At 39.4% G+C, this 27,168-nt stretch overlaps 1 protein-coding gene across 3 annotated transcripts in view; it reads right to left on the minus strand.

The window, feature by feature from the left end:
• The window catches only part of SLC26A4 (solute carrier family 26 member 4), a 67,314-nt gene that overhangs the window by 34,136 nt on the left and 6,010 nt on the right, over window positions 1-27,168 (minus strand). For 2 of the 3 annotated variants that reach the window (XM_066272196.1, XM_066272197.1), the window contains exons 4-8: window positions 13,557-13,667; window positions 11,021-11,205; window positions 9,497-9,661; window positions 2,626-2,778; window positions 2,441-2,523 (exon numbers count right to left, since the gene is read on the minus strand). In XM_066272196.1, coding sequence (XP_066128293.1) covers window positions 2,441-2,523; window positions 2,626-2,778; window positions 9,497-9,661; window positions 11,021-11,205; window positions 13,557-13,667 — 697 coding nt within the window. The remainder of the gene's footprint in view (window positions 1-2,440; window positions 2,524-2,625; window positions 2,779-9,496; window positions 9,662-11,020; window positions 11,206-13,556; window positions 13,668-27,168) is intronic. The other variant, XM_066272198.1, reaches the window with a different exon arrangement.

Here is a 27,168-nt window from a genome sequence, read left to right on the forward strand (position 1 = left end):
CACATCTCCCCTCCTCTAACCGATAAATAAATAAATAAAATTTTACAAAAAGAAGAAAGTTACATTTCCCCCTCTATAATTAGAGGGACATGGTAAAGTAGAAATAAGATTCTTATCATGTAAGATTCTTATATGGATTTATTAGGAGTCAAGTAAGCCTAACCTGTGGTATTGATCATCAACAGGATAAAAGGAAACTCTCCCCAGTGGCCTGGCTTTCGCTCCCTGATTGGAGGACTGAACGAGGGCAGAGTAAGAAGGTGAGCCACCTGACCTTTCTCTGCTCTTCCTGCTTTCCTTGTACCTTTGACACTCTACCTTTGCTTCTCTTTTTCAATCTCTTCACCCTTTCTTTTTCAGGTTTGTTCATGTCTTTAGCCTTGTTTCTGTGTCATCACATTAGATCAGGAAACAAAGTCCTTTCTGGGAGCTTGTTTATAATGGCATGTCATAGACTTGGCTATTTTATCTCTTCAACAAGTATTTCCTTGGACCCTACTAGGAGATAGGGACCGTGCTGGGAAGACATAGCTGAAGAGTACTGATAGGCTCCCTGCCTGTGAAGGAGGCAGGAGGGTCAGCTGACCAGCCACCAGACGGTCTGTCAGAGGATTCAACTAGATCAAACCCAGGAGCAAGAGACTAGAGATGTGTTTTCAGAGGGAAAGCAGCCAGGAAAGCTCTGGATATGGGAGGAAAGAGTGACCTAGGGCAGCAGAACTGAGTTCTCCATATCAATAAATGAAACATGGATTTACAGGATGAAGCATTTTCTGTGGACACCCTCAAAGTGTTACATCTTAGGAAGTTTGACAAAAGGGATCCGTAATATATGTTTATGTAGTTGGTTTTAACTATTCAAATAATCTGATTGTTCTGGTACGAATGCTATAATTCAAGTAATCACACTGTATCTTAATTTCTTTCAGGGCTAGAATTTATTATCAAAATGTTGATCTTCTAAGATAGAGTTTCGCAAATACACCTGATCATAAGAATCACTTGAAGCACCTTTGAAAAGCACTAATTCCTAGCTTTCATAGCTTTGGAGTGGGAAACAGGAACCTGTTGTTAACAAGGGTCTCACAGAAAGGTAAGTCTGAGAAACATTAGAATGGGTAATATGTTAATTAATCCCCATGTAGAAATGATAATTTTTCGAATACTTTTTGAACAGATATTATAAAAAATCATAAGACTGATCAGATGGAAAGGCAACAGTCCCTGAGGAATGAGCACGGGGACTCAGCTGGCCTGGGAGTTTCCACTCAGAGCGCAGAGAAACAAAGCTTGGGCTAAGGTCCCTCAGCCTCAATTAGGGGAGGGAAACTAGCACTTAGTGGTTCAATAGCAGCAAGTCTAGTCACAAATGCTCTAAGTTACTGTTACAAGTTGTTTAATAAACATTTGAACTTCTTTTTAAATACCATATGGTAAAATTATAGTGTAAGATACTTGGTCCACTCTGAGCATTTTATGAGAGATCTCAGCATTTCACAAGCTCAGGTTTAAGTTTCAGCAGTTGCCATTTACCCTTGTTTTATAGGAGAATCCCCCAGGGCCACAGAACTAGATAGTGTCAGAGATGGACAAAGGACCTTCGGTCTCTACTTGTCTGATTCATCAAACGACCAAACATATATAAAACTTATATTGCAGGTTGTGTGTTTTATTTAGAGGAACAAATGACACAATTATTATCTAAGATTGACTAAACTAAATGGTGGAGAATTTAGATCATATGTCCCTGATTCCTTAAGCAGATTGTTCTCAGTGTAAAAATATGTTACTATCCATGATTCCATTTATGTTATAATTGTACAAATAAGTTTAAATCAGGAATCTGGCAGTAACAATATGTCTTGCCACTTTTTAAGAAAATTAAGGACAGCCTGACCAGGTGATGGTGCAGTGGATAGAGCATCAAACTGGGACATGGAAGACCCAGGTTCACAACCCCGAAGTCACCACCTTGAGTGTGGACTCATCTGGTTTGAGCATGGATCACCAGCTTAAGACCATGCTGGCTTGAGCAAGGGGTCACTCAGTCTGCTGTAGCCCTCCGGTCAAGGCACATATGAAAAAGCAATGAACAACTAAAGTGCCGCAATGAAGAATTGATGCTTCTCATCTGTCTCCCTTCCTGTCTGTCTGTCCTTGTTTGTCCCTCTCTCTGTCTCTGTCACAAAAAAGAAAGGAAAGAAAATGAAGGACAAAGACAGAGCATATGGGGGCTGCTTTTAAACAAATGGATTGAACTTTATCTACGTACACACTGTTTATCTTATAGTTTGCACAAATGGGTGTTTTTTTAAGATCATACACAAATAGGACTATTGAAGGAACACCAATGAAATAAAGCTTGTAATGAATTGTGTCATTTGAATAGAAAGTACTGACTTAATGTATTAGTATTGCCTAAGAGTAATGCCATACTCACCCCCGTGGGATGGATTTAACAATGCCAGCATTGTAATTTTTTTCCAGGTTGGCTCCATATGAAATGGCAGTAGCAATTATTGTCTGAAATAAAACAAAACAGGTTTTGAAAATCCATTTGTTTTAACAATCCCTTTCTTGTCAAACTAGTTAATGCTTAATTTTCTAATTACATATTCTACTTACCACAATTACTTCTATAGGAATAGGGATTGGGATTTTGTGTTTAAATCGATCATTCACTTCCTTAACTGCCATACAGATAATAATGGTGAGTAAGCCAGCAATGAAATCAGCAAGGTTGGTGTTACCAATATTTTGAAAAACCTCAACTAGAGTCTGTAAAAAAATAAAATAAAATTATATGCTTCCCATATGAAGAAATCACGATATCATCATCAAATAGCACTTAAGAGCTTTATGTGAAATAATAAAAATGTGTTGGCAAATACAGACCATTAAATCCATCCAGTCTTTGATATATATGTATGCATCTTAGATTATTTTTAAATTTATATGTATTGATTTTTAGAGAGAGAAGAGAAACATTGATCTATTGTTTCACTTGTTTTGCACTCGTTGATTGGTTCTTATATGTGCCCTGACCAGAGATTAAACTCACAATGTTGGTCTATTGGAATGACACTTTAAACAACTGAGATACCTGGCCAGGGCTATCTCAAATTATTAATGATGGTTTACTTTGAGTTATAAACTATGGGTGATTTCTAATTACTTATTTTTGCTATCTATATTTTTATAATAATAATGAGATCTCCTAAAATAAAAAATATCACCTGTACTGTCTTTTACTTGCAAGAAAACTTTAAGAGTTTATATCTTTTTTTAATTATTTTTTTTTAGAGAGGAGAGAGACAGAGAGGGAGAGAGAGGAGAGAGAGACAGAGAGAGAGAAGGGGGGAGGAGCTGGAAGCATCAACTCCCATATGTGCCTTGACCAGGCAAGCCCAGGGTTTCGAACCAGCGACCTCAGCATTTCCAGGTCGACGCTTTATCCACTGCGCCACCACAGGTCAGGCCTATATCTTTTTTTTTTTTTTAACTTTCTTTAATCATTTTAGAGAGAAGAGAGAAAGAGAGAAGGGAGGAGGAGCAGGAAGCATCAACTCCTATATGGGCCTTGACCAAGCAAGCACAGTTTTGAACCGGCAACCTCAGCATTACAGGTCAATACTTTGTCCACTGCACCACCACAAGTCAGGCTAAAAGTTTGTATCTTAAAGTGGCTTTACAGGTGCCATTAACTACCTAATTTTACCATATTAATATGGTATTATTGAAACTAAAGACTGATAAACAAATAAGGCCCAATTAGTCAGTATTTTAGGTAAGGCTCTTTCCTAAACCTGAATGATACAGGTGACAATAAAATACTTCATATGTATATACATATGGACAGACTTACTCATTATAGCAAAGAAAATCTATTGAATTGGTATATAAATCAAGTATAAATTTTAGAAAGTAATTTGACACTTTGTTCAAACTTGAACTAAGGTGACTTAAATAAAAGTAACTCTTTCCAAGTAGAAAGATAAGCCTGCTCAAGAAAAACTGGTTTTGTTTTGTAAATAGGAGGTTTCTGGACATAGAGGGATATTATTAGCAAGGGAGAATCCCAGGGAAGAACACTGATATCTTTGTTATAGCAACCTCAGTCCTGGAGAAAGCGTGACTTGAGAAGGTATTCATCAATTCTAAGACATGTAATCTCCACTTTTCTTTAAATGAGTCTTTTTATATATTTTTTTATGTGATGATAAATGAATGGAGCATCTTCTAGTTTATAATATATATCCCATTTATTTTTACAGATGAACTATACTTAAAAGAATTATAATGACAATCTAACAACAATGATGTATTATGAATGTTAAGTAATCTAGGAGTCATTTGCCAGCAACTTCAACCCTCTGGAACACATTCAAGAGTAAAAGAACGAGGGGAGAAGTTATAATGCAAGCAGAATTCATTCCACTAAGGGCTTGAACTGGAGGGCATGTGACTTGCAGGAAGCCTCTTGGACTTTCACTCAGAGAGTATTTTTACTTTTGCCTTAAACTCAATACTAAAAGGTTTACTTTGTTTTCCAGAGTCAGTGAAAATTTCTAGAGTCAGATACACTGAAAACAAAATGAGGCAAGTGATAGCAGATTGAAAAAGAAAAAGTGGAGAAACTACCACAAGCAGACACAATAACTCAAGAACTTTGAGCACCTACCATAGGAGCAAACAGCCCTAGGTCCTGAAGGGATTGCATTTGGCTCTTTTCATAAGCAGTTTTCTGATGATGACCCTCATTAATTCATAAGCTAGATGTAATATTTTGATTAATTGTCTACAAAATAAAGGTTTACTTTCAACTCAAGATGGAAGAATTCAAAGTTAAAAATAGACATGGTTAATTACCCTAATCATAAAAACATTTTCACCTTACAAAAGTGAATACTACAAGATTCTCATTTAATCTGAGTCATTTAGCACTTTGAATAAGAAGGTGGTGTATTAACAATGTAATGTGAATTCCAAAAAACAAAATCAGTTTATATTACACAATTGCTTCAACTAAGGCATGTGAATATATTAGTTGCCTACACAGTGAGTGAATTATTCAGGATCACTTGCAAAAAATTCTGCAATAGAAAGTTAAGTTTAGCCTACATGGAAATAAAACTCATCCATATAAACTGAAATAGTCAAACTGTGCTCAAAAATATAGAAAAGATACTCTAAGAAAGTTCTAAAAAGTAATTCTATTTAAGTTTATTATTAAAATACTTTCTAAAATATGTTTAAATATACACATATAATTCCACATCCAGCCTACTATTCTAAATAATTCAAATCATAGAAATGAGTTTTGCAGTAATGGATATTGTTTTACTATATTTTCTACCATACTTGGAGAATTTTAGGGCCATTTCATTTAGATAATTTCTTCATTCTTACCTAGCTAGCATTACCTGGGTGTATGAAGTCATAAGAAAAATATTCCATTCACTTTTGGAGCCAAATTTATTTTACTTTGTCTTATTTCTATAAATGTAGCAGATTCTTCATAATCACCCCTTGCTGTCAAGCATTTCCTGCTATCAGAACTTGTGTGTGTATATCTACAAATCAACACATAAAGTGTTACTTTATTATAATGGTTTAAATTTTACAAATTTCAACAGATTCAAAGTAATGAATCTGATCAAGCTTAGGGGTAGCTTTCAAAACTCACCATCAGGCCTGACCTGTGGTGGCGCAGTGGATAAAGTGTCGACCTGGAAATGCTGAGGTTGCCGGTTCGAAACCCTGGGCTTGCCTGGTCAAGGCACATATGGGAGTTGATGCTTCCAGCTCCTCCCCCTTCTCTCTCTGTCTCTCTCTCCTCTCTCTCTCCCTCTCTCTCTCTCCTCTCTAAAAATGAATAAATAAATTTTAAAAAAAACTCACCATCAGGGCAAAACTTTTCAATGTTGTCTTCCACCTTGTTAGGGAAAAAATGGGGCATGTAGCATGAGTTTAGTAAGCATGAAGAAAATCTTCCTTTGTCTATTGAGACAAGCCATTCAAAGTAAATGGTAGGAAAACATAATCACTCTTAAATAAACTTTGGGATTTAGCTACATGGTAACATGAAGAGTATTACTAATTCTGACTTTTCCTTTCTGCATCTTATACCCAGCATCATTTGTGAATTAGTGTTTATATATTTTTTCTTTCCATTTTTCACCTTCCATTTTTTTTATTCCTTATTTCTTGTTTTTTTTGGGGGGGTGTCAATCCAAAGTACAACTATAACAAAAGGAATGTTAAGTTAACTACATTCCAAGGAAAGCATCTTACAACAATCTTAAAGTCTTTCTTGGAGGAATCCATTACCACTTTACATCTGTTGAAGGATTCTTTCATGAATGATTGCAATTGGTGATGTCATAAGCAAAATTCTCTGTTCATGTACTGAGTTGCTCATTCCACACTTATGCAATCATTTCCTGACCCACTGATTCTTTTTACTCAGAAGAGGAAGCTTTATAGTCACTATCACACAGGGATGGTTGGCATAGCTCCATCTAACTTGACAGTACTGGAAGGAATTACTGCAAAATTCTATGACAGATTGTAACCTGAGATTCTGAGATTTCAATAATAATGTTCAACAGAACATGTAACTTAATGACTGTGTTTGGTTTAAAAACTTTTTTGACCTTTTCCTAGAGTTTCCTAGTTACTTTTGTCCACATCGATAGTGGGATTGTTGGCAGCAAGCTTCATCTTAAACATAGTCTGGGGAGACCAGAAGAGCCACGTCAGTCTACAGAGGTCCAACAACAGGCCAGGAACCCAGGTTATCCATTGGCCTGGGCCTCCTGTGATCTGTGTGGATGCAGACCTAACAATATTCACACAAGGAAGTGATTACACTCAGTAAGGGATATCTTGGTGGATTCAGGGATCAGTGGGTTTGTATAGGGAATGAATGGTGAATGCCCAGCATATAGTAAGTAGTCAATAAACACTGAATAGATTAATTGAATTAATGACAATGAAGGAATAAATGGATGAAGAGTTGATGAGGAAAGTATGAAAGCAAGAAAAAGCATGCTGTGTCAGGGACTGTAAAGTAAACAAGCCTGTCAGAAAAAGCAGTCAGAAGATTTCAAAGCGAACCAAGGACCTGGAAAAAAAAGCAACAATGACATAATTCTGAACCAAAAAAAAAAAACCAGCCATTGTTAATGTGTTCTGATAGGTTAACTGCCTGGGAAGTGAATGGTAAGCTTGATGATGTCTGTTCATCATGATAATGAAAATAACAATATTATTATGAGTTTTTACTATGTGGCAGATTTTTTTTTTTTTCAGAGACAGAGAGAGAGTCAGAGAGAGGGATAGACAGACAGGAACCGAGAGAGATGAGAAGCATCAATCATCAGTTTTTCATTGAGACACCTTAGTTGTTCATTGATTGCTTTCTCATATGTGCCTTGACCGTGGGCCTTCAGCAGACCGAGTGAACCTTTGCTGAAGCCAGCTACCTTGGGTCCACGCTGGTGAGCTTTGCTCAAACCAGATAAGCCCGCGCTCAAGCTGGCGACCTCGGGGTCTCGAACCTGGGTCCTCCGCATCCCATTCTGACGCTCTATCCACTGCGCCACCGCCTGGTCAGGCATGGCAGATATTGTGCTGAGTACTATACACAACTTTTTCTTTTTTAATCCTCACAGCTTTAAGAGCTTTAATGAGCTATTAGTATCCTCATTTTACAATTCAGGGCACTGAGACCTAGGGAAATATAACATGCTCAAAATCACATTGGTAGTAGGTGGTAGAACCCAGGCTACAACTCAAATTTACTGAAGTTCAAAATTTATGATCTCAATTACTGTGTTATACTGTCTCCTCTATTATTGCTTAGCATAGTACCTGGCTTGTAATAGGCACTGGATAATATTTGTTGAATGAATGGAGTAATATGAGATTATGTCACTATTGTGAAACTGATCAAATTCCTGACCACCCCACAATGTTTTACATATAGATACATGGCCTTACATTATTTTAGAAGCTAATATATAGATCACTAAAGGGCTCCATTCTTAATGTTGACACATTATTTTTGTGTAGTATCATTCTACTCAAGCTAGAGTGACATGGTATTATTATTACCATCACTTTTCATTATTATCATCTCTTTTCAATCATCAATAACATGTCTTATTTAGAACATATATTTAGATCAAAGAGCCCTTAATCTAATTAGTGGGATCTACATCCTTCTTTTGCATGTTGAATCATCTCTGAAGCTAACATTCTTTTCATCTGTAATTGCTGAAGCATTTATATTATACATTTATGGACTCTCAGAGTTAGAAAGTGCTTTAGGGATACATGTCCAATTGTTTCATTTTACAAATAAGAAAGAAAAGAAGTCTTGAAATATAAAATAATAATTTCAAAATAACTACTTTTATTGAGTACTTGTTCTGTGCCCGCCTCTGGGCCAATCTAGCCTTATTTAACTTAGTTGGTCAATACTATTACCAACTTCACTGTACAGAGAAAGAAACTGAGGCAAGGTGATTGCTCATGACTAGTAGTAGAGTCAAGATTTGAATCCAGGTCACTAGCTCCAACCCTGAGCTTTCAGCCACTATTGTATATTATGTGCCAGTGGTCACCTAGCTCAGCAGAGGCACGGCTGAGACTGGAACTCAAGTCTGTTGCATCCTTGACCAGCCCTAGCTTCACTAGGAATTTGTTTTCATTAATATTTTTAAGTGCAGTGACAGTTCTGAAACCATTTTGACCAATTGAAAATAATGATTTGCAAAATCTGCCTTCCTTGATGTTACTCCTGATTCTATTGTTTCTTTCAGAAAAGAATGGTTTCAGTGGCTCCTAGAGTGTGGCCTAGAGCAGGGGTTCCCAAACTATGGCCCGCGGGCTGCATGCGGCCCCCTGAGGCCATTTATCCGGCCCCCGCCACACTTCCAGAAGGGGCACCTCTTTCATTGGTGGTCAGTGAGAGGTGGTCAGAGGATGCATCCCATGCTCCTGAAGTACTATATGTAGTGGTGCCGCAAAGCGCGGCATCGCTCACATACAGTAGTACTACTTCTGGTGATGTGGGATGCACGCGTCACAGCTCCGGAAGTGCATCATATCACTTGTTATGGCTAGCAGTGACAAATATGGAACCGGACATTGGCCATCTCCTTAGCCAAAAGCAGGCCCATAGTTCCCATTGAAATACTGGTCAGTTTGTTGATTTAAATTTACTTTTTCTTTATTTTAAATATTGTATTTGTTCCCGTTTTGTTTTTTTACTTTAAAAAAGAGATATGTGCAGTGTGCATAGGGATTTGTTCATAGTTTTTTTACAGTCCGGCTCTCCAATGGTCTGAGGGACAGTGAACTGGCCCCCTGTGTAAAAAGTTTGGGGATCCCTGGCCTAGAGGAACACAGGCTCTACAGGCACAGGTTAAAGAGGAAAAGGATACACTGTTCTTAGTGAGCCATCCCTAGAGTAAGAAGAAAAACTTACGTAGATAATGGAGAGAATTCCATTATAGTTTTTGGTTGAAACATTGAGGATGATCTTTAGCTGTGAGACCAAAACCTGGAAGGCAGCAGCTGTCGTGAATCCACCAATCAAAGGATCAGCCAAGTATCTCACTATGAATCCAATCTGCAAACCCCCAAACACCAACTAGAACAAGAAAAGGAAGCAAAAATTAAAGATTTGCCTGGAGGAAGAACCTACTTTCTCGAACTATTAACAGATTAAACTTAACACCCATTAAAACTCTGATAGGGCCCTGGCCGGTTGGCTCAGTGGTAGAGTGTCGGCCTGGCGTGCAGAAGTCCCGGGTTCGATTCCCGGCCAGGGCACACAGGAGAAGCGCCCATTTGCTTCTCCACCCCTCCCCCTCTCCCTCCTCTCTGTCTCTCTCTTCCCCTCCCGCAGCGAGGCTCCATTGGAGCAAAAGATGGCCCGGGCGCTGGGGATGGCTCCTTGGCCTCTGCCCCAGGCGCTAGAGTGGCTCTGGTTGCAACAGAGCGACGCCCCAGAGGGGCAGAGCATCGCCCCCTGGTGGGCAGAGCTTCGCCCCCTGGTGGACGTGCCGGGTGGATCCCGGTCGGGCGCATGCGGGAGTCTGGCTGTCTCTCCCCGTTTCCAGCTTCAGGAAAAAAAAAAAATCTGATAGCTTGCCAATAACAAAAAAATACTTGTAGAATACAAATCTGAATTTCTTAATGCCCTTTCTCTCCCCTCCATCACCCTAAAATTTGAAAACCATGGGTAATATGAACCTTGAAGTATTACTAGATATGTTCTATGAAAATAAAAAAATAATAATGTCACTTATTCTGTGATCTTTTGCAATGAAAACAAGAAATCAGTAATTCTGACTACCAGACTGATGATTACTGGACTGAAAATTAAAAACATTGCTTAGATTTAACATCACTATGTTATCTGCACCTATAGAAACGCCTTCCTTCTACTGAGGTCATTGCTCCCCTTCCCCTTTACATAAACACCCATCACCTTTGTTCCCTAATTGGAACAGTATCAGGCTTCTGCCTGAATCAGTGCTTCTGGAACAGCTATTCTTATTGATCTCAGTAAATGACTGTTGCCTCTCACTTTGAAGGGCCTTTTATTTTTAGGTCAGCAATAGTTAGTTACTTCATAAGAGATCATGCTGCCTGACCAGGTGGTGACGCAGTGAACAGAGCATCAACCTAGGACCCTGGAGACCCAGATTTGAGACCCTGAGGTTGCCAACTTGAGCGCAGGGATGCCAGCATCAGCGTGAGATCATAGATATGACCCCATGATTGCTGGCTTGAGCCCAAGGTCTCTGACTTGAGCGAGGGGTCACTGGCTTGGCTGAAGCCCCCAACCCCCATCAAGGCACTTATTAGAAAGCAATCAATGAACAACTAAAGAGTCACAACTATGAGTTGATGCTTCTCATCTATCTCCCTTCCTATCTTTCTTTCTTTCTCTTGCTTAAAAAAAAAATCATGCCAATTTATATTGTACTTGTAAGTCCATTACCTGTATGATTCCAACCAAAAGAGTAAGGGTGCTCGCAATCAACACTCTTGCTGCATCCCTGGCCCCACTGTCTATTGTGGTGGCATTCAATGCAGTCCCATTACTGCTGGATAGGAGGAAGTGTTCGTCCGGGGCCAGGCTCAGAACAACAGATCCCACCATTAAACTGACCACTGGGAAAGGTCCTGGAGGAAAAAGTCTATCAATTAATAATTATTAATCACAAGTGTTTAGGTTTAACATGTCATTTCTACACAGGATTAAAGAGATAATGAGCTGTGATTGGGAAAATATTGTTTGTAAAAGAAGCTAATTTCTTTTTAAAGCAAATGTTTCAAGACATTCTACACCCAGAAATGAGCAAGAGAGACATGCAGGTAGGTAATTATAATACAGCATTCAGAATGCTTTCTAAGTATACAGAAAGGGTATGTTTGTGTGATCTTCATGTGTGTAGTGGGGGGCAAGTTGTCAGGAGAAGTTTCCTGCCAGCCATGGCATACAACCTTGTTCTGTTTTATTCTTATCTTGTGGAGGCTCATTTCCTAGAGCATCCAGTGTCCTTCCCTTGATTGATGCACTACCACAGGGTTAAGGATAAGGAGACAGTTAAGGGTGTACGGGTATAGTTTCCCTTTTTCTCATTCCAAGACAAATTATTTTTTTCATATCAAATGACAGTCTGTAAGATCCTACATTTAAAGAGTACTCCTTCTCTTCCAGCAATTGCTGCAGACACTGCAGATATGTTTATCCATGATGATTGTTCTATCCTTTAACCACAGAAGGACTTTACCACCTAGGAGGGCTCAGTACCAAAGTCCAGTAACCTGGAGTTTCTGAATGGACAGAATATCAAAGAGAAAAAATCAGCTTCTATGTTTCTTATCTCATCAAGCATTTCATACTGATCAATTCTCCCAGATGAGGAAGTTCTTTCAATCAATAGAACCTCTTACCAACCTTCCACAGACAAAGCAATATACCAGATACTGGGGTAAATATTTATACAACTAAGAACAAGGACATGGGCTGAGGATACAGTGAACAGTTATATTTGTTTCAAGAAGACTGCCTGACCAGGCGGTGGCGCAGTGGATAGAGCGTCGGACTGGGATGCGGAAGACCCAGGTTCGAGACTCCCGGGGTTGCCAGCTTGAGCACGGGCTCATCTGGCTTGAGCAAAAAAGAAAAGCTCACTAGCATGGACCCAAGGTCACTGGCTCGAGCAAGGGGTTACTCAGTCTGCTGAAGGCCCATGGTCAAGGCACATATGAGAAAGCAATCAATGAACAACTAAGGTGTTGCAACGAAAAACTGATGATTGATGCTTCTCATCTCTCTCCATTCCTGTCTGTCTGTCCCTATCTATCCCTCTATCTGACTCTCTCTCTGTCCCTGTAAAAAAAAAAACAAAAAAAAAACAAAAAAAAAAACGAAGACTGTCCAGATAGATCAGCAGATGGATGTAGCGCAAAATTATCTCAAGTATAAGCATCAAAGTTGCAAAGTAGCATTAAAACAGTTATTACTAGAACATTCTAGCAAGAGAATTAAAATTTTAAAAACTGGCCCTGGCCAGTTGGCTCAGCGGTAGAGCGTCGGCCTAGTGTGCGGAGGACCCGGGTTCGATTCCCGGCCAGGGCACACAGGAGAAGCGCCCATTTGCTTCTCCACCCCTCCGCCGCGCTTTCCTCTCTGTCTCTCTCTTCCCCTCCCGCAGCCAAGGCTCCATTGGAGCAAAGATGGCCTGGGCGCTGGGCATGGCTCTGTGGCCTCTGCCTCAGGTGCTAGGGTGGCTCTGGTCACAACATGGCGACGCCCAGGATGGGCAAAGCATCGCCCTCTGGTGGGCAGAGCGTCGCCCCTGGTGGGCGTGCCAGGTGGATCCCAGTCGGGCGCATGCGGGAGTCTGTCTGGATGTCTCTCCCTGTTTCCAGCTTCAGAAAAATGAAAAAAAAAAAAAAGTTTTAAAAACTGCAGGAAATAAACTAATTTTGAGATATGCTGAGAAGGAAAGCAAAGCTTAGTTTCTAAATTGTTTTGGAACAATTTTGCCAGTTTTCTCATCTTAGCGACTTAAAATAAGTATGCTCTTTAATGAAATAATGAATATGTATTTGATGAACATAATTTAGAAAATGCTAAATTATTCTGGTAAAACAGTAAATCCAAAGACTTCTTGAAGATTTTTTTCCTTGTTGCATTTTGTTTCGGAAGAGAATACTTTTTAAATATGGAGTTAAATCTATTACATTTTAGAAACAAAACCAGGCTAAAATTTGAAGGTAGACTACAATTTAACAATTTTTAAATTTCCCTTCTTCATGTAAAAGGTTAAATGTAAAGCAAATGAAAGGCAGAGTATTTTAAAAGCTAAGAGGGACCATTTGTATCACTGAATAGAAAAACAGGCAAAGCACTGATGCCCTATTTCCCTGGAAACATTGACAAAAAGTTGGAAGCATGATACAAATAATATCGCCAAAATACATTAAACATGAATAATACAATTGTAGTATAGGCTTATAATTACCAACTGAGATGTGTCTTGATGTTCCAAAAATAAAGTATGTCAGGATAGGGAAAAAAGCGGAGTAGAGACCGTATCCAACAGGAACTGCAGCTAGTAAAGCATACGCCATGCCTGAAAGTACATCAAAAATGAACTCACAAACAAAAGTTATGGACTATTTCTACTATAAAATGAAGGGCCTTTTCATAGAGATCCACAATTTGCAGCTTGTCCTGAGCTACCCCTTATAGTGCATACAGACCGCAGCTATGCTAGATGCAGAACATAATTCCAATCTGCTGGGGTAATGATGGCATCCACACGAATCAACTGCTCTAATGAATTGACTCTGCTAAGCAGTAATTCAATCAGGTCACTAGTCACACAAGTGGAAAAAAGAAGCCAAGTCAGTTAAGTTCTTCATCAATTAAGTTCAAAGGCTTATACCAGTTTTGTATGTCGGTGGTTTCATCTGAATTCAGTGTTTCTCTGTGTTCTGAGGGACACAGTCATTGTTGCTCTGTCCTTTCTCCTTGCTTGTTGGGGGTCAGAAATTAGATTCAAACAAAGAAAAAATAACAATTGTACATAGCAACAGGACAGACAACTCCCCTGGGCTCTCTACTAGGAGATGAGCTTCTCCACTAAGCTAACCCAAGCAGTTCTGGGCACATGAATGTCATCTGGTATGAAGAAATCTCAACCTATCTGTGTACATGAGGGTTGGAAGATGATAATAATGTGTTCTTTTCCTTAGTTAAATAATTGTTACATAGTAAGTACATCTTAGTCCATATTACCTTCCCAAATTTCATTCACTTACAGTGAGAAAAAAATCAAGCTGTTTATAACAGTAAAGAAAGAAAAAGTGTAGCAACAACATAAATATCTTAGCCCATAGGCAACCCAAATTATTTATTTATTATTATTATTATTATTATTATGTGCATGTGACAGAGATAGAGAGAGAGAGACAGAGAGAGGGGCAATAGGGACAGACAGACAGGAAGGGAGAGAGATGAGAAGCATCAATTCTTTGTTGTGGCACCTTAGGTGTTCATTGATTGCTTTCTCATATGTGCCTTGACTGTGGGGCTACAGCAGACCTAGTGACCCCTTGCTCGAACCAGTGACCTTGGGCTTCAAGCCAGCTACTTTGGGTTTCAAGCCAGCAACCTTTCGGCTTAAGCCAGCGACCAAGGGGTCATGTCTATGATCCCATGCTCAAGCCAGTGACCCCACACTCAAGCCAGCGACCCAGTGCTCAAGCCAGATGAGCCGGCACTCAGGCTGGCGACCTCAGGGTTTCAAACCTGGGTCTTCTGCATCCCAGTCCAATGCTCTATCCACTGTGCCACCGCCTGGTCAGGCCCCAATTATTTTTTTAAATGAATGCCTCAAAATAAGGAGGTGGTCAGGAGATGACGTCAGAGTAATGGCGGGGTAGGAAGCAATACCGATAAATCTTCCCCAAACCTCAACAAGATCTTCAACCAGAAACAGAAAAACCTATCCTTGGAGCCTCCAGATGTTTCGCAATACACCCAAAGGTATGATCGAGCAAAAAATTGGCTAAATATATAACCAAACCCCGAAGGAAATAGGGAGTAAGAAATGCTCCGCCTTCCTCACTAACCTAAACAGGGCGGTTTTCACTGGAAACTGAGAATATAGAAACTAAGGCAGGCAAAGGGGGTGAATAGATCCAGGCCACGGCACAAATGGCCAAACCAGGCTGTGGCATGGAGATCCAAGCCGAGGAAAAACTGTTCCTATGACAACCCGGGCAATACAGCTAACACTCGCACCAAACCCAGACAAAGAAAGACAAGCGGGGCAGCCATTTTACCTAATCTGGTCGGCGTGCAGATAGTGAGCGAGAGAATCCTCCTAGTGCCTCGGCAGTGCCTGCCCGTGTTATCCCACAGAGGGGCAGAGTCAGGGGCCTTTGTGTGGGCCGAAAGCCTCCAGGCCGCCCCAGCACCCTGGGAGAGCGGCAGACAGGGAGGAAGTGAGAGCTAATTCCAACACTGGAACTTTTCAGTGCAGGTGGGAGTTTTCACTCAGAGGGCAAGACTCCGGCCTCACATCCTGGTCTGCGTGCACGGAGAGTGGGCAGGAGACTCCTCCCAGCACCTCGGGAATGGGAGCCCGTGTTGTCCCAAGAGGGGCAGAGTCAGGGGCCTTTGTGTGGGCCGAGGGTGGAGTCTCAGGCCACCCCAGCGCCTTGAAAAAGCCGCACATGGGGATGGAACGAGAGCCAATTCCAACACTGGAACTTTTCAGTGCGGGCGGGGGGTTTCACTCAGAGGGCGAGACTTCCGGTCTAACATCCTGGTCTGCGCGCGCAGATAGTGATCGAGAGTTTCCTCCAAGCGCCCCGGGAGTGAGGGCCCGCCCGTGTTACCGGACAGAGTGGCAGAGCCAGAGGTCTTTGAGTGGGCGGAAGCCCCACCTAATTATGCTAGTAGCTCTGACTGACTGAGCCTTACCCAGAGCCCTGTGCTGAGTGGGAATAGAGTGGGGAGTTGCCAGCTCTTTGAGCCTCTTACTATCCAGGCAGAGGCAGCAGCAACCCCATAGCTGGATTATCAGGCTACTAATTGAGGAAGGAAAGACTAGGAGAGAGGCTCCAGGAACACAGACTCTCTCACTGGAGGAGCCTATAAATGCTAATGAGCCTCGACTGCCAACGAGACTGAAGCACAATACATGACATCGCCATAGAGACTTATCAACTGCAAACCTCTACCTGAGCGTGCCAAAAGGGCAGAACCCAGGGTACAGAGTCACTGACCAGGAAGAGGGAGAGAAAAGAAAAAGCAAGAAGATAACCTCTCAAAATCAGAATAATCCGCAGACTTTATAACCTATCCCATTTTATTATATTTGTTCGTTTGTTTCTCTTATCTTCATCCTTGATTTTTTTTTTCTTTTTTTCCTCCTCCAATTTGGTCGTTTAACTCTCTACCAGTCTTACTCTCTCCTCTCCTTGAACTACACTACCCATAAATGTTACATCTCCCATTATCTTCTCTTTCCTCTTCCTTTCTCTCTATGAGGGTTGCACTCCAAAACCCTTAACTCTCTCTCTCTCCTCTTTTTTCTTTTTTCTTCTTTTAGTGGTTCCCTCTTTCTCTCTCTCTCTCTCTCTCTCTTTTTCTTTTCTCCCTCTATATTAGTTTTTTCCTTTCTCCTTTACGTCTCCTCTCATTCAAACCTCAATAACAAACAAATTATTTTATCTGGGACTCAAACTTATGTTTGTGGCATTTTGGGGGTTTTTACTTCAACTTTTTAACTCACTAGCAGTGCTCCCATCCCTGGATCTCCATTTTATCAAGCTCTTGTTCCACTAAATACAATAGTAATTTTTTAATTTGTTCCCCCATTTTCCTGTTTCCCTCTTACTCCTCTCATCATAACTCTTAGTCAACCAACACCTAAATGCAAATCATTTTATTCTTGATCCAAATTTTTTCATTATTTGCTTTTTGTGGGTCCATACCCCCCCTTTTTTATTTTTTATTTTATTTTATTTTTTTATTATTTTTTTTTCATTGCGCCTTTATTACTTTTCCCCAATTCAGGCCCTCCATTACAGGCATTGTTTGTTCTATTAAATACAATATAATTCACGGTTCACCACAAGATTTTCTCAAGAAAGAGGGAAGAGGAGAGGAGAGGAAAAAAAGGAGGGGGGGAATAATTTCCTTTTTTTAAATTTTTATTTTATTTTATTTTTCTTTATTTCATTATTAATTTTTTTAAAAAAACAACTTTTTTGATTTTTTATTTTTTTAACTTTTTATTTTTTATTAAATCTCATTAATACTATCAACAAAATCACCCTCAGATGCCATTAAGGAAGAGAAAATCAAATATCATGGATACAAAAGAAAGAGAGGTAACACAGATAGATGAGGAAAAATCTATGGAGAAAAAATTTAATATATTGGAAAACTTGGAGTTAAATGACAGAGAATTGAAGATAGAAATCCTAAAAATACTCAGAGATATACAAGAAAACACAGAAAGGCAATTTAGGGAGCTCAGAAAACAACTCAATGAACACAAAGAATATATGTCCAAGGAAATTGAAACTATAAAAACAAATCAAACAGAGATGAAAAACTCAATTCATGAGCTGAAAAATGAGGTAACAAGCTTGGCTAATAGAACAGGCCAGATAGAAGAGAGGATTAGTGAAATAGAAGACAAGCAACTTGAGGCACAACAGAGAGAGGAAGAAAGAGACTCAAAAATTTAAAAAAATGAGATAGCCCTACAAGAATTATCTGACTCCATCAGAAAGAATAACATAAGAATAATAGGTATATCAGAGGGAGAAGAGAGAGAAAATGGAATGGAGAACATACTCAAACAAATAATAGATGAGAACTTCCCAAGCCTGTGGAAAGAACTAAAGCCTCAAATTCATGAAGCAAACAGAACTCCGAGTTTTCTTAACGCCAACAAACCTACTCCAACGCACATCATAATGAAATTGGCACAAACCAATGACAAAGAAAAAATTCTCGCCTGACCTGTGGTGGCGCAGTGGATAAAGCGTCGACCTGGAAATGCTGAGGTCGACAGTTCGAAACCCTGGCTTGCCTGGTCAAGGCACATATGGGAGTTGATGCTTCCAGCTCCTCCCCACCTTCTCTCTCTCTCTCTCTCTCTCTCTCTCCTCTGTCTCTCTCTCCCCATTTCTCTCTCCTCTCTAAAATGAATAAAATTAAAAAAATAAATAAAGTTCAAATTTTAAACAAAAAAAAAAAAAAAAAAGAAAAAATTCTCAAGGCAGCCAGGGAAAAGAAGAATACAACATATAAAGGAAGGCCCATTAGATTATCATCAGAATTCTCAGCAGAAACTCTACAAGCTAGAAGAGAGTGGACCCCAATATTTAAAGTCCTGAAAGAGAGGAACTTTCAGCCACAAATACTATACCCATCAAAGCTATCCTTCAAATATGAAGGAGAAATAAAAACATTCAAAGATACAGAAAAGATGACGGAATTTATCATCAGAAAACCCCCACTCCAGGAATTACTAAAGGGGGTTCTCCAATCAGATACAAAGAACAAAAAAAAAATAAAGCCACAAGTAAAAGCTCCAAGAAGAACACAATAAAACCAAATTTAAACTGTGACAACAACAAAAAGAGGGGAGAGGATGGAGATTAACAGTAGCAAAGGACGAGGGAGTGCAAAAGTACTCACAAAATAGTGCGCTACAATGAACAGGGTAGGAACCCTTTTCATTACTTAAAGGTAACCACCATTGAAAAAACCACCACAGAAGCACATGAGATAAAAAAGATAGCACAAGAGGAAAGATGTATGGAATACAACCAAATAAAAACAAAAGATAGAAAAACGAAAGAGAAGGATCAAACAAGACACAAAACTAACAGAAAGCAATCTATAAAATGGCAATAGGGAACTCACAAGTGTCAATAATTACACTAAATGTAAACGGATTAAACTCACCAATAAAAAGACACAGAGTAGCAGATGGATTAAAAAAGAAAATCCAACTGTATGCTGCCTACAGGAAACTCATCTAAGTAACAAGGATAAAAACAAATTCAAAGTGAAAGGCTGGAAAACAATACTGCAAGCAAATAACATCCAAAAAAAAGCAGGCGTAGCAATACTCATATCTGATAATGCTGACTACAAGACAACAAAAGTACTCAGAGACAAAAATGGCCATTTCATAATGGCTAAGGGGACACTGAATCAAGAAGACATAACAATTCTTAATATATATGCACCAAATCAAGGAGCACCAAAATATATAAGACAGATACTTATTGACCTTAAAACAAAAACTGACAAAAATACAATCATACTTGGAGACCTCAATACACCGCTGATGGCTCTAGATCGGTCATCCAAACAGAGAATCAACAAAGATATAGTGGCCTTAAACAAAACACTAGAGCACCTGGATATGATAGGCATCTACAGGACATTTCATCCCAAAGTGACTGAGTATACATTTTTCTCCAGTGTACATGGATCATTCTCAAGAATTGACCATATGTTGGGCCACAAAAACAACATCAGCAAATTCAGAAAAATCGAAGTTGTACCAAGCATATTTTCTGATCATAAAGCCTTGAAACTAGAATTCAACTGCAAAAAAGAGGAAAAAAATCCCACAAAAATGTGGAAACTAAACAACATACTTTTAAAAAAGGAATGGGTCAAAGAAGAAATAAGTGCAGAGATCAAAAGATATATACAGACTAATGAAAATGACAATACAACATATCAGAATCTCTGGGATGCAGCAAAAGCAGTGATAAGAGGGAAGTTCATATCACTTCAGGCATATATGAACAAACAAGAGAGAGCCCAAGTGAACCACTTAACTTCACACCTTAAGGAACTAGAAAAAGAAGAACAAGGACAACCCAAAACCAGCCGAAGAAAGGAGATAATAAAAATCAGAGCAGAAATAAATGAAATAGAGAACAGTAAAACTATAGAAAAAATTAATAAAACAAAGAGCTGGTTCTTTGAAAAGATCAATAAAATTGACAAACCCTTGGCAAGACTTACCAAGGAAAAAAGAGAAAGAACTCATATAAACAAAATCCAAAATGGAAGAGGGGAAATCACCACAGACACCATAGATATACAAAGAATTATTGTAGAATACTATGAAAAACTTTATGCCACTAAATTCAACAATCTAGAAGAAATGGATAAATTCCTAGAACAATACAACCTTCCTAGACTGAGTCAAGAAGAAGCAGAAAGCCTAAACAGACCTATTAGTAGAGAAGAAATAGAAAAAACCATTAAAAACCTCCCCAAAAATAGAAGTCCAGGCCCTGACGGCTATTCCAGCGAATTTTATCAAACATTCAAAGAAGACTTGGTTCCTATTCTACTGAAAGTCTTCCAAAAAATTAAAGAAGAAGCAATACTTCCAAACACATTTTATGAGGCCAACATAACCCTCATACCAAAACCAGGCAAGGATGGCACAAAAAAAGAAAACTACAGACCAATATCTCTAATGAGTACAGATGCTAAAATACTAAACAAAATACTAGCAAATCGAATACAACAACATATTAAAAAAAAAATACATCATGATCAAGTGAGATTCATCCCAGAATCTCAAGGATGGTTCAACATACGTAAAACGGTTAACGTAATACACCATATCAACAAAACAAAGAACAAAAACCACATGATCTTATCAATAGACGCAGAAAAGGCTTTCGATAAAATACAACACAATTTTATGTTTAAGACTCTCAACAAAATGGGTATAGAAGGAAAATATCTCAACATGATAAAGGCCATATATGATAAACCATCAGCTAACATCATATTAAATGGCACTAAACTGAAGGCTTTCCCCCTTAAATCAGGAACAAGACAGGGTTGTCCCCTCTCTCCACTCTTATTTAATGTAGTACTAGAGGTTCTAGCCAGAGTAATCAGACAAGACAAAGAAATAAAAGGCATCCATATTGGAAAAGAAGAAGTAAAGGTATTACTTTTTGCAGATGATATGATCCTATACATCGAAAACCCCAAAGAATCCACAAAAAGACTACTAGAAACAATAAGCCAATACAGTAAGGTCGCAGGATACAAAATTAACATACAGAAGTCAATAGCCTTTCTATATGCCAACAATGAAACAACTGAGAACGAACTCTAAAGAATAATCCCCTTCACAATTGCAAAAAATAAAATAAAATACTTAGGAATAAACATAACAAAGAATGTAAAGGACTTATATAATGAAAACTATAAACTATTGTTAAGGGAAATCGAGAAAGATATAATGAGATGGAAGAATATTCCTTGTTCAAGGTTAGGAAGAATAAATATAATCAAGATGGCTATATTACCCAAAGTAATATACAAATTTAATGCAATTCCCAATGACATTTTTTAAAGAAATAGAGCAAAAAATTATCAGATTTATATGGAATTATAAAAAACCCCGAATAGCCAAAGCAATCCTAAAGAAAAAGAATGAAGCTGGGGGCATTACAATACCTGACTTCAAACTATATTATAGGGCCACGACAATCAAAACAGCATGGTATTGGCAGAAAAATAGACATTCAGACCAATGGAACAGAATAGAAAGTCCAGAAATAAAACCACATATATATAGTCAAATAATTTTTTATAAAGGGGCCAAGAACATACAATGGAGAAAAGAAAGCCTCTTCAATAAATGGTGCTGGGAAAACTGGAAAGCCACATGCAAAAGAATGAAACTGGACTACAGTTTGTCCCCCAGTACTAAAATTAACTCAAAATGGATCAAAGATCTAAACATAAGACCTGAAACAATAAAGTACATAGAAGAAGACATAGGTACTAAACTCGTGGACCTGGGTTTTAAAGAACATTTTATGAATTTGACTCCAATGGCAAGAGAAGTGAAGGCAAAAATTAATGAATGGGACTACATCAGACTAAGAAGTTTTTGCTCAGCAAGAGAAACTGATAACAAAATAAACAGAAAGCCAACTAAATGGGAAATGATATTTTCAAACAACAGCTCAGATAAGGGCCTAATATCCAAAATATACAAAGAACTCATAAAACTCAACAACAAACAAACAAAAAATCCAATAAAAAAATGGGAAGAGGACATGAACAGACACTTCTCCCAGGAGGAAGTACAAATGGCCAACAAATATATGAAAAGGTGCTCATCTTCTTTAGTTATTAGAGAAATGCAAATCAAAACTGCAATGAGATACCACCTCACCCCTGTTAGATTAGCTATTATTAACAAGACAGGTAATAGCAAATGTTGGAGAGGCTGTGGAGAAAAAGGAATCCTCATCCACTGTTGGTGGGAATGTAAAGTAGTACAACCATTATGGAAGAAAGTATGGTGGTTCCTCAAAAAACTGAAAATAGAACTACCTTATGACCCAGCAATCCCTCTACTGGGTATATACCCCAAAAACTCAGAAACATTGATACGTAAAGACACATGCAGCCCCATGTTCATTGCAGCATTGTTCACAGTGGCCAGGACATGGAAACAACCAAAAAGCCCGTCAATAGATGACTGGATAAAGAAGATGTGGCACATATACACTATGGAATACTACTCAGCCATAAGAAACAATGACATCGGAACATTTACAGCAAAATGGTGGGATCTTGATAACATTATACGAAGTGAAATAAGTAAATCAGAAAAAAACAGGAACTGCATTATTCCATACGTAGGTGGGACATAAAAGTGAAACTAAGAGACATTGATAAGACTGTGGTGGTTACAGGGGGAGATGGGAAAGGGAGAGGGAAAGGGGGAGGGGGAGGGGCACAAAGAAAACTAGATAGAAGGTGACAGAGGACAATCTGACTTTGGGTGATGGGTATGCAACATAATTGAAAGACAAGATAACCTGGACTTGTTGATCTTTGAATATATGTAACCTGATTTATTGATGTCACCCCATTAAAAAAATAAAATTATAATAAAAAAATTAATAAAAAAATTAAAAATAAGGAGGTGGTTAACTAAATTATACTTTACATGCTGTTATTCAACAAAATGAAATTGATGTGATATATTGAAATACATTTACATGGAGATATGTAAAGTATAAAAAAGTGAGAAAAAGCAGAATTCAAAATAATAAGTATTCATGTTTCCACTTTTGTAAAAGTAAACATGTATGTTGTATGCATAAAAATAATCTGGAAAGCCTGACTGGGCAGTGGTGCAGTGGATAGAGCGTCGGACTGGGATGCAGAGGACCCAAGTTCGAGACCCCGACATCGCCAGCTTGAGCGCGGGCTCATCTGGTTTGAGCAAAAGCTCACAAGCTTGGACCAAAGGTCTCTGGTTTGAGCAAGGGCCCCTTCCTGAGCTGCTGAAGGCCCACGGTCAAGTCATATATGAGAAAGCAATCAATGAACAACTAAGGTGTTGCAACGAAAAACTAATGATTGATGCTTCTCATCTCTCTCCGTTTCTATCTGTCTATCCCTCTCTCTGACTCTGTCTCTGTAAAAAAAAAAATCTAGAAAGATTTTTAATACAGTACAAAATAATCACATGCAAAAAGACTGTAATACAATGAACACTCATGTATCCACCATCCAGCTTAAGAAGTGATTACCAGGACAGTGAGACTTTCTGTGTGCTCTTCCTCAACCACATACATCCTTTTTCCTCTCTCCACCTCAAGGAGACAAACATGATGCTGAATTTAGTGCTTATCATTCTCAGACACGTTTTATACTTTTACATGGATGAGCATTTATGTGTCTAGTAGGACATTTACTAAAATATTAATGGGTTGTCTGTACAGCAGGATCAAAGGAACCTTTTAGTTTGTTAAAGAGGTATTTTTTCATGTATTTTCTAGTTCCCTACAATAAACATTCATTCATTCATTCATTCAATAACTAATGATTACGCACCTACCACATGCCAGGCACAGTTCTAGGTTTGAGAGAATATAGGAGTGGAGCAAAGAAAGTCTCTGCCCTTGCAGAATTTAGAATGTAGAAAAATCTGTATTACTGATGCAATTGTTTTAATATATAAAACTAAGACGAGGAATTAGCAATAATCAAACATCCCAAGAACATGGACTAGCAAGGTAAGTCCACAAAGGGAAGACAAGAAAAGAAGGCTCAGGGAATGAAAACAACCTATTTTTTATGTCCTTTTTCTCAAGTCTTTCTTTTTCTTTTTTTTGTATTTTTCCGAAGCTAGAAACGGGGAGAGACAGTCAGACAGACTCCCGCATGCGCCCAACCGGGATCCACCCGGCACGTCCACCACGGGGCGACGCTCTGCCCACCAGAGGGGATGCTCTGCCCCTCCCAGGCGTCGCTCTGCCGCGACCAGAGCCACTCTAGTGCCTGGGGCAGAGGCCAAGGAGCCATCCCCAGCGTCCAGGCCATCTTTGCTCCAATGGAGCCTCGCTGCTGGAGGGGAAGAGAGAGACAGAGAGGAAGGAGAGGGGAGGGGTGGAGAAGCAGATGGGCGCTTCTCCTGTGTGCCCTGGCCGGGAATCGAACCCGGGACTTCTGCACGCCAGGCCAACGCTCTACCACTGAGCCAACCAGCCAGGGCTTCAAGTCTTTCTTAAACTTCCATTTCCTTAAATGGTCTGGAAAATGTTCTTAAAGGCCTGGAAAATGGGGAGTTTTTCAGTCTTTATATAGTGTCTTACTTGAGGACAATTGCTACTTAAATGTATTGCAATCTTTATTATAAAATGATTTGGTACAACAATTTTGAAATGATACAATTTGTAAAGAAATCTAGGACACTGATTTAAACTGTGGCTTCTCTGTTGTTGACACCATTCATGTGCAGGAAGGACAGTGGCATATATTAAGAGAAGGAGTGCTAACAAACATCTGGAAGGATCTAGAAAGCAAAAGTAGAAAGAGGAGGGCAGCCTCCCATTAGTTGTAAATAGAGGTAGCACTAGGAGGGCTGCATTGATCTTTTGTTACTTGGTGAGAATTTTTTTTACTAACAGAAGTCACAACTTGCTCTTCTCTTTAGCAACAGCTGACTCCTCAGCAGCTTGAGGCTGACGTCTCTGATGAGTTTCCGCACAGCTCTGCTGCCCAACACCTGGTGATATCACAGACCTGCCACCACTAGAAACTGCAGCAAAATCTCTGAGATCTCAATTTTGAGCCTCTTTCTCTTTTATTTTTTAAAATTTTTATTTATTGTATTGATTTTAGAGAGAGGGGAACAGAGAAAGAATGAGAGAGATAGAAACATTAACCTGTTTCTTTCTTTCTCTTTTTTTTTTTTTTTTTTTTTTTTTGAGAGGAGGGAAGATAGAGACACAGACTCCTGTATGAACCTTGACCAGGATCCAAGAATCCGCCTCTAGGGCCGATGTTTGGACCAAGCTATCCTCAGCACCTGGGGCAATCAAACCAATCAAGCCACTGGCTACAAGAGTGGAAGAGAGAGAGAAGGGGGAGAAGGAGGGGAAGAGAAACAGATGGTTGGTTCTCATTATGCCATGACCAGGGATTGAACTGGGGACTCCCACATGCTGGGCCGATGCTCTGTCCACTGAGCCAACTGGCCAGGGCCACGGTCTGTTTCTGTAAGCCTGATCAGGGATTGAACTGGCAACCTTTGTGTATCGAGAGAGCCTCTTTCTCTTTAACTACAGCCACCTAGCCTTTCCATTCACCTATTCCAGTATCCTAATTGCAACATTTCTTGTCTTCATGAGGCTTCTAATCTATTAACTGAATACTTTCTCCCTATCCTTGGTGTCCTCCTGTCTACACTTGTCTCCTTGTCCATGGAATTTCACAAATACTCTGAACTCCCTTGCTTCACTCCCTCTCTGTCCCTTTTCTTGTCTGGCAGAACTCCATCCGGCTAAACTTAAACACCCACCTTTCCTAAGACTAGCATGTGAGCAGCTGGGTATGTGAAAGACATCTACATTCGGGCTGACCAGTTTCAGATCATCTGTGATCACAAACCCTAGGTGGACACGCAGAGTTAACTGCCTGGCAGACCAATGACGTTTCCTCCAGAAATGTGCTTTTCTCCTCTCTGAGACAACTACTCAAACCTCACTACTTCCCTCAAACTCCCACCCCCTTCTCAACACAAGTGCAGTTCAGAGATGAATCTTGTACTTCATCCAAAACATGAAATCTGTGACATGCCCTTAATTTTTGTTTTTTACCAATATGTCAAACGTCTCTGCATCTAAACTGTGTTGTCTGTCTCTCTTCCTTTGAAAATCGTGGGGGGCTATCTCTCCTTTCTTTAAGGGACCACTTTCCACTTCGGTCCTGGAACCCACCTCTGCTGGCCCCTTCTTGGACTTTCAGTTGTTTCTCCTCTACCTCTGGGACCACAGATCTCTTTCTTTCTACTAGATCCTTCCCACTAAGTCACAAATAGGTCCTAGTATATCTTATATTAAAAGAAAAATAAGATTCAATAATATTGTAATAACTATGTATGGTGCCAGGTGGGCACCGGAAATATCAGGGGAAACACTTTATAAAGTATTTCATTGTCTAACCAATGAAACTAATATAAAATTAGTATATCCCTGAGACTAATATAAAATAATACTGAATGTCAACTGCAATTGAAAAAGAAAAGTAAATCACTCTACCATCATCCCTTATTTCCTTCCTCTTGCTATTCTGCTTCACAAAAGCCTTCTTACAGGCATTGCCTGAATCCCATCATCACACTCGCCCCTCGAGAGCATTGGGCACTATCAGCACCTCATCCTTTTAAAACTAAATCTCTTCTCTTGGTTTCTGATCCCACATTTCTCCACTTGTTCTTTTTCTCGAACTGCCTGAGCCCAGTCTCCTCCTGTTTCTTTGTGGCCCCTCCACATCTTACTGACCTCTAAGTACTCCAGCAGTCCTCTCTTCCCATCTGTCCTTTCTCCCCAGGTAGTCTCAGGCATTCCCACTTTTTAAAATGTCTACATTTTAAATTCTACAGTGATGTTTTCCTGATTGTTATGTCCAACCCAGCCCCTCCTCTGTCCTTCACATCTGTAGTACTTCCAACTATACATTTGGCATCTCTGCTTAATTGTCTAACACGTATTTCAAACTTAGCATATCCAAAAGAAAAT

This window comes from Saccopteryx bilineata, chromosome 4 (genome assembly GCF_036850765.1).
Source record: "Saccopteryx bilineata isolate mSacBil1 chromosome 4, mSacBil1_pri_phased_curated, whole genome shotgun sequence".
In the NCBI taxonomy this organism is placed as follows: Eukaryota; Metazoa; Chordata; class Mammalia; order Chiroptera; family Emballonuridae; genus Saccopteryx; species Saccopteryx bilineata.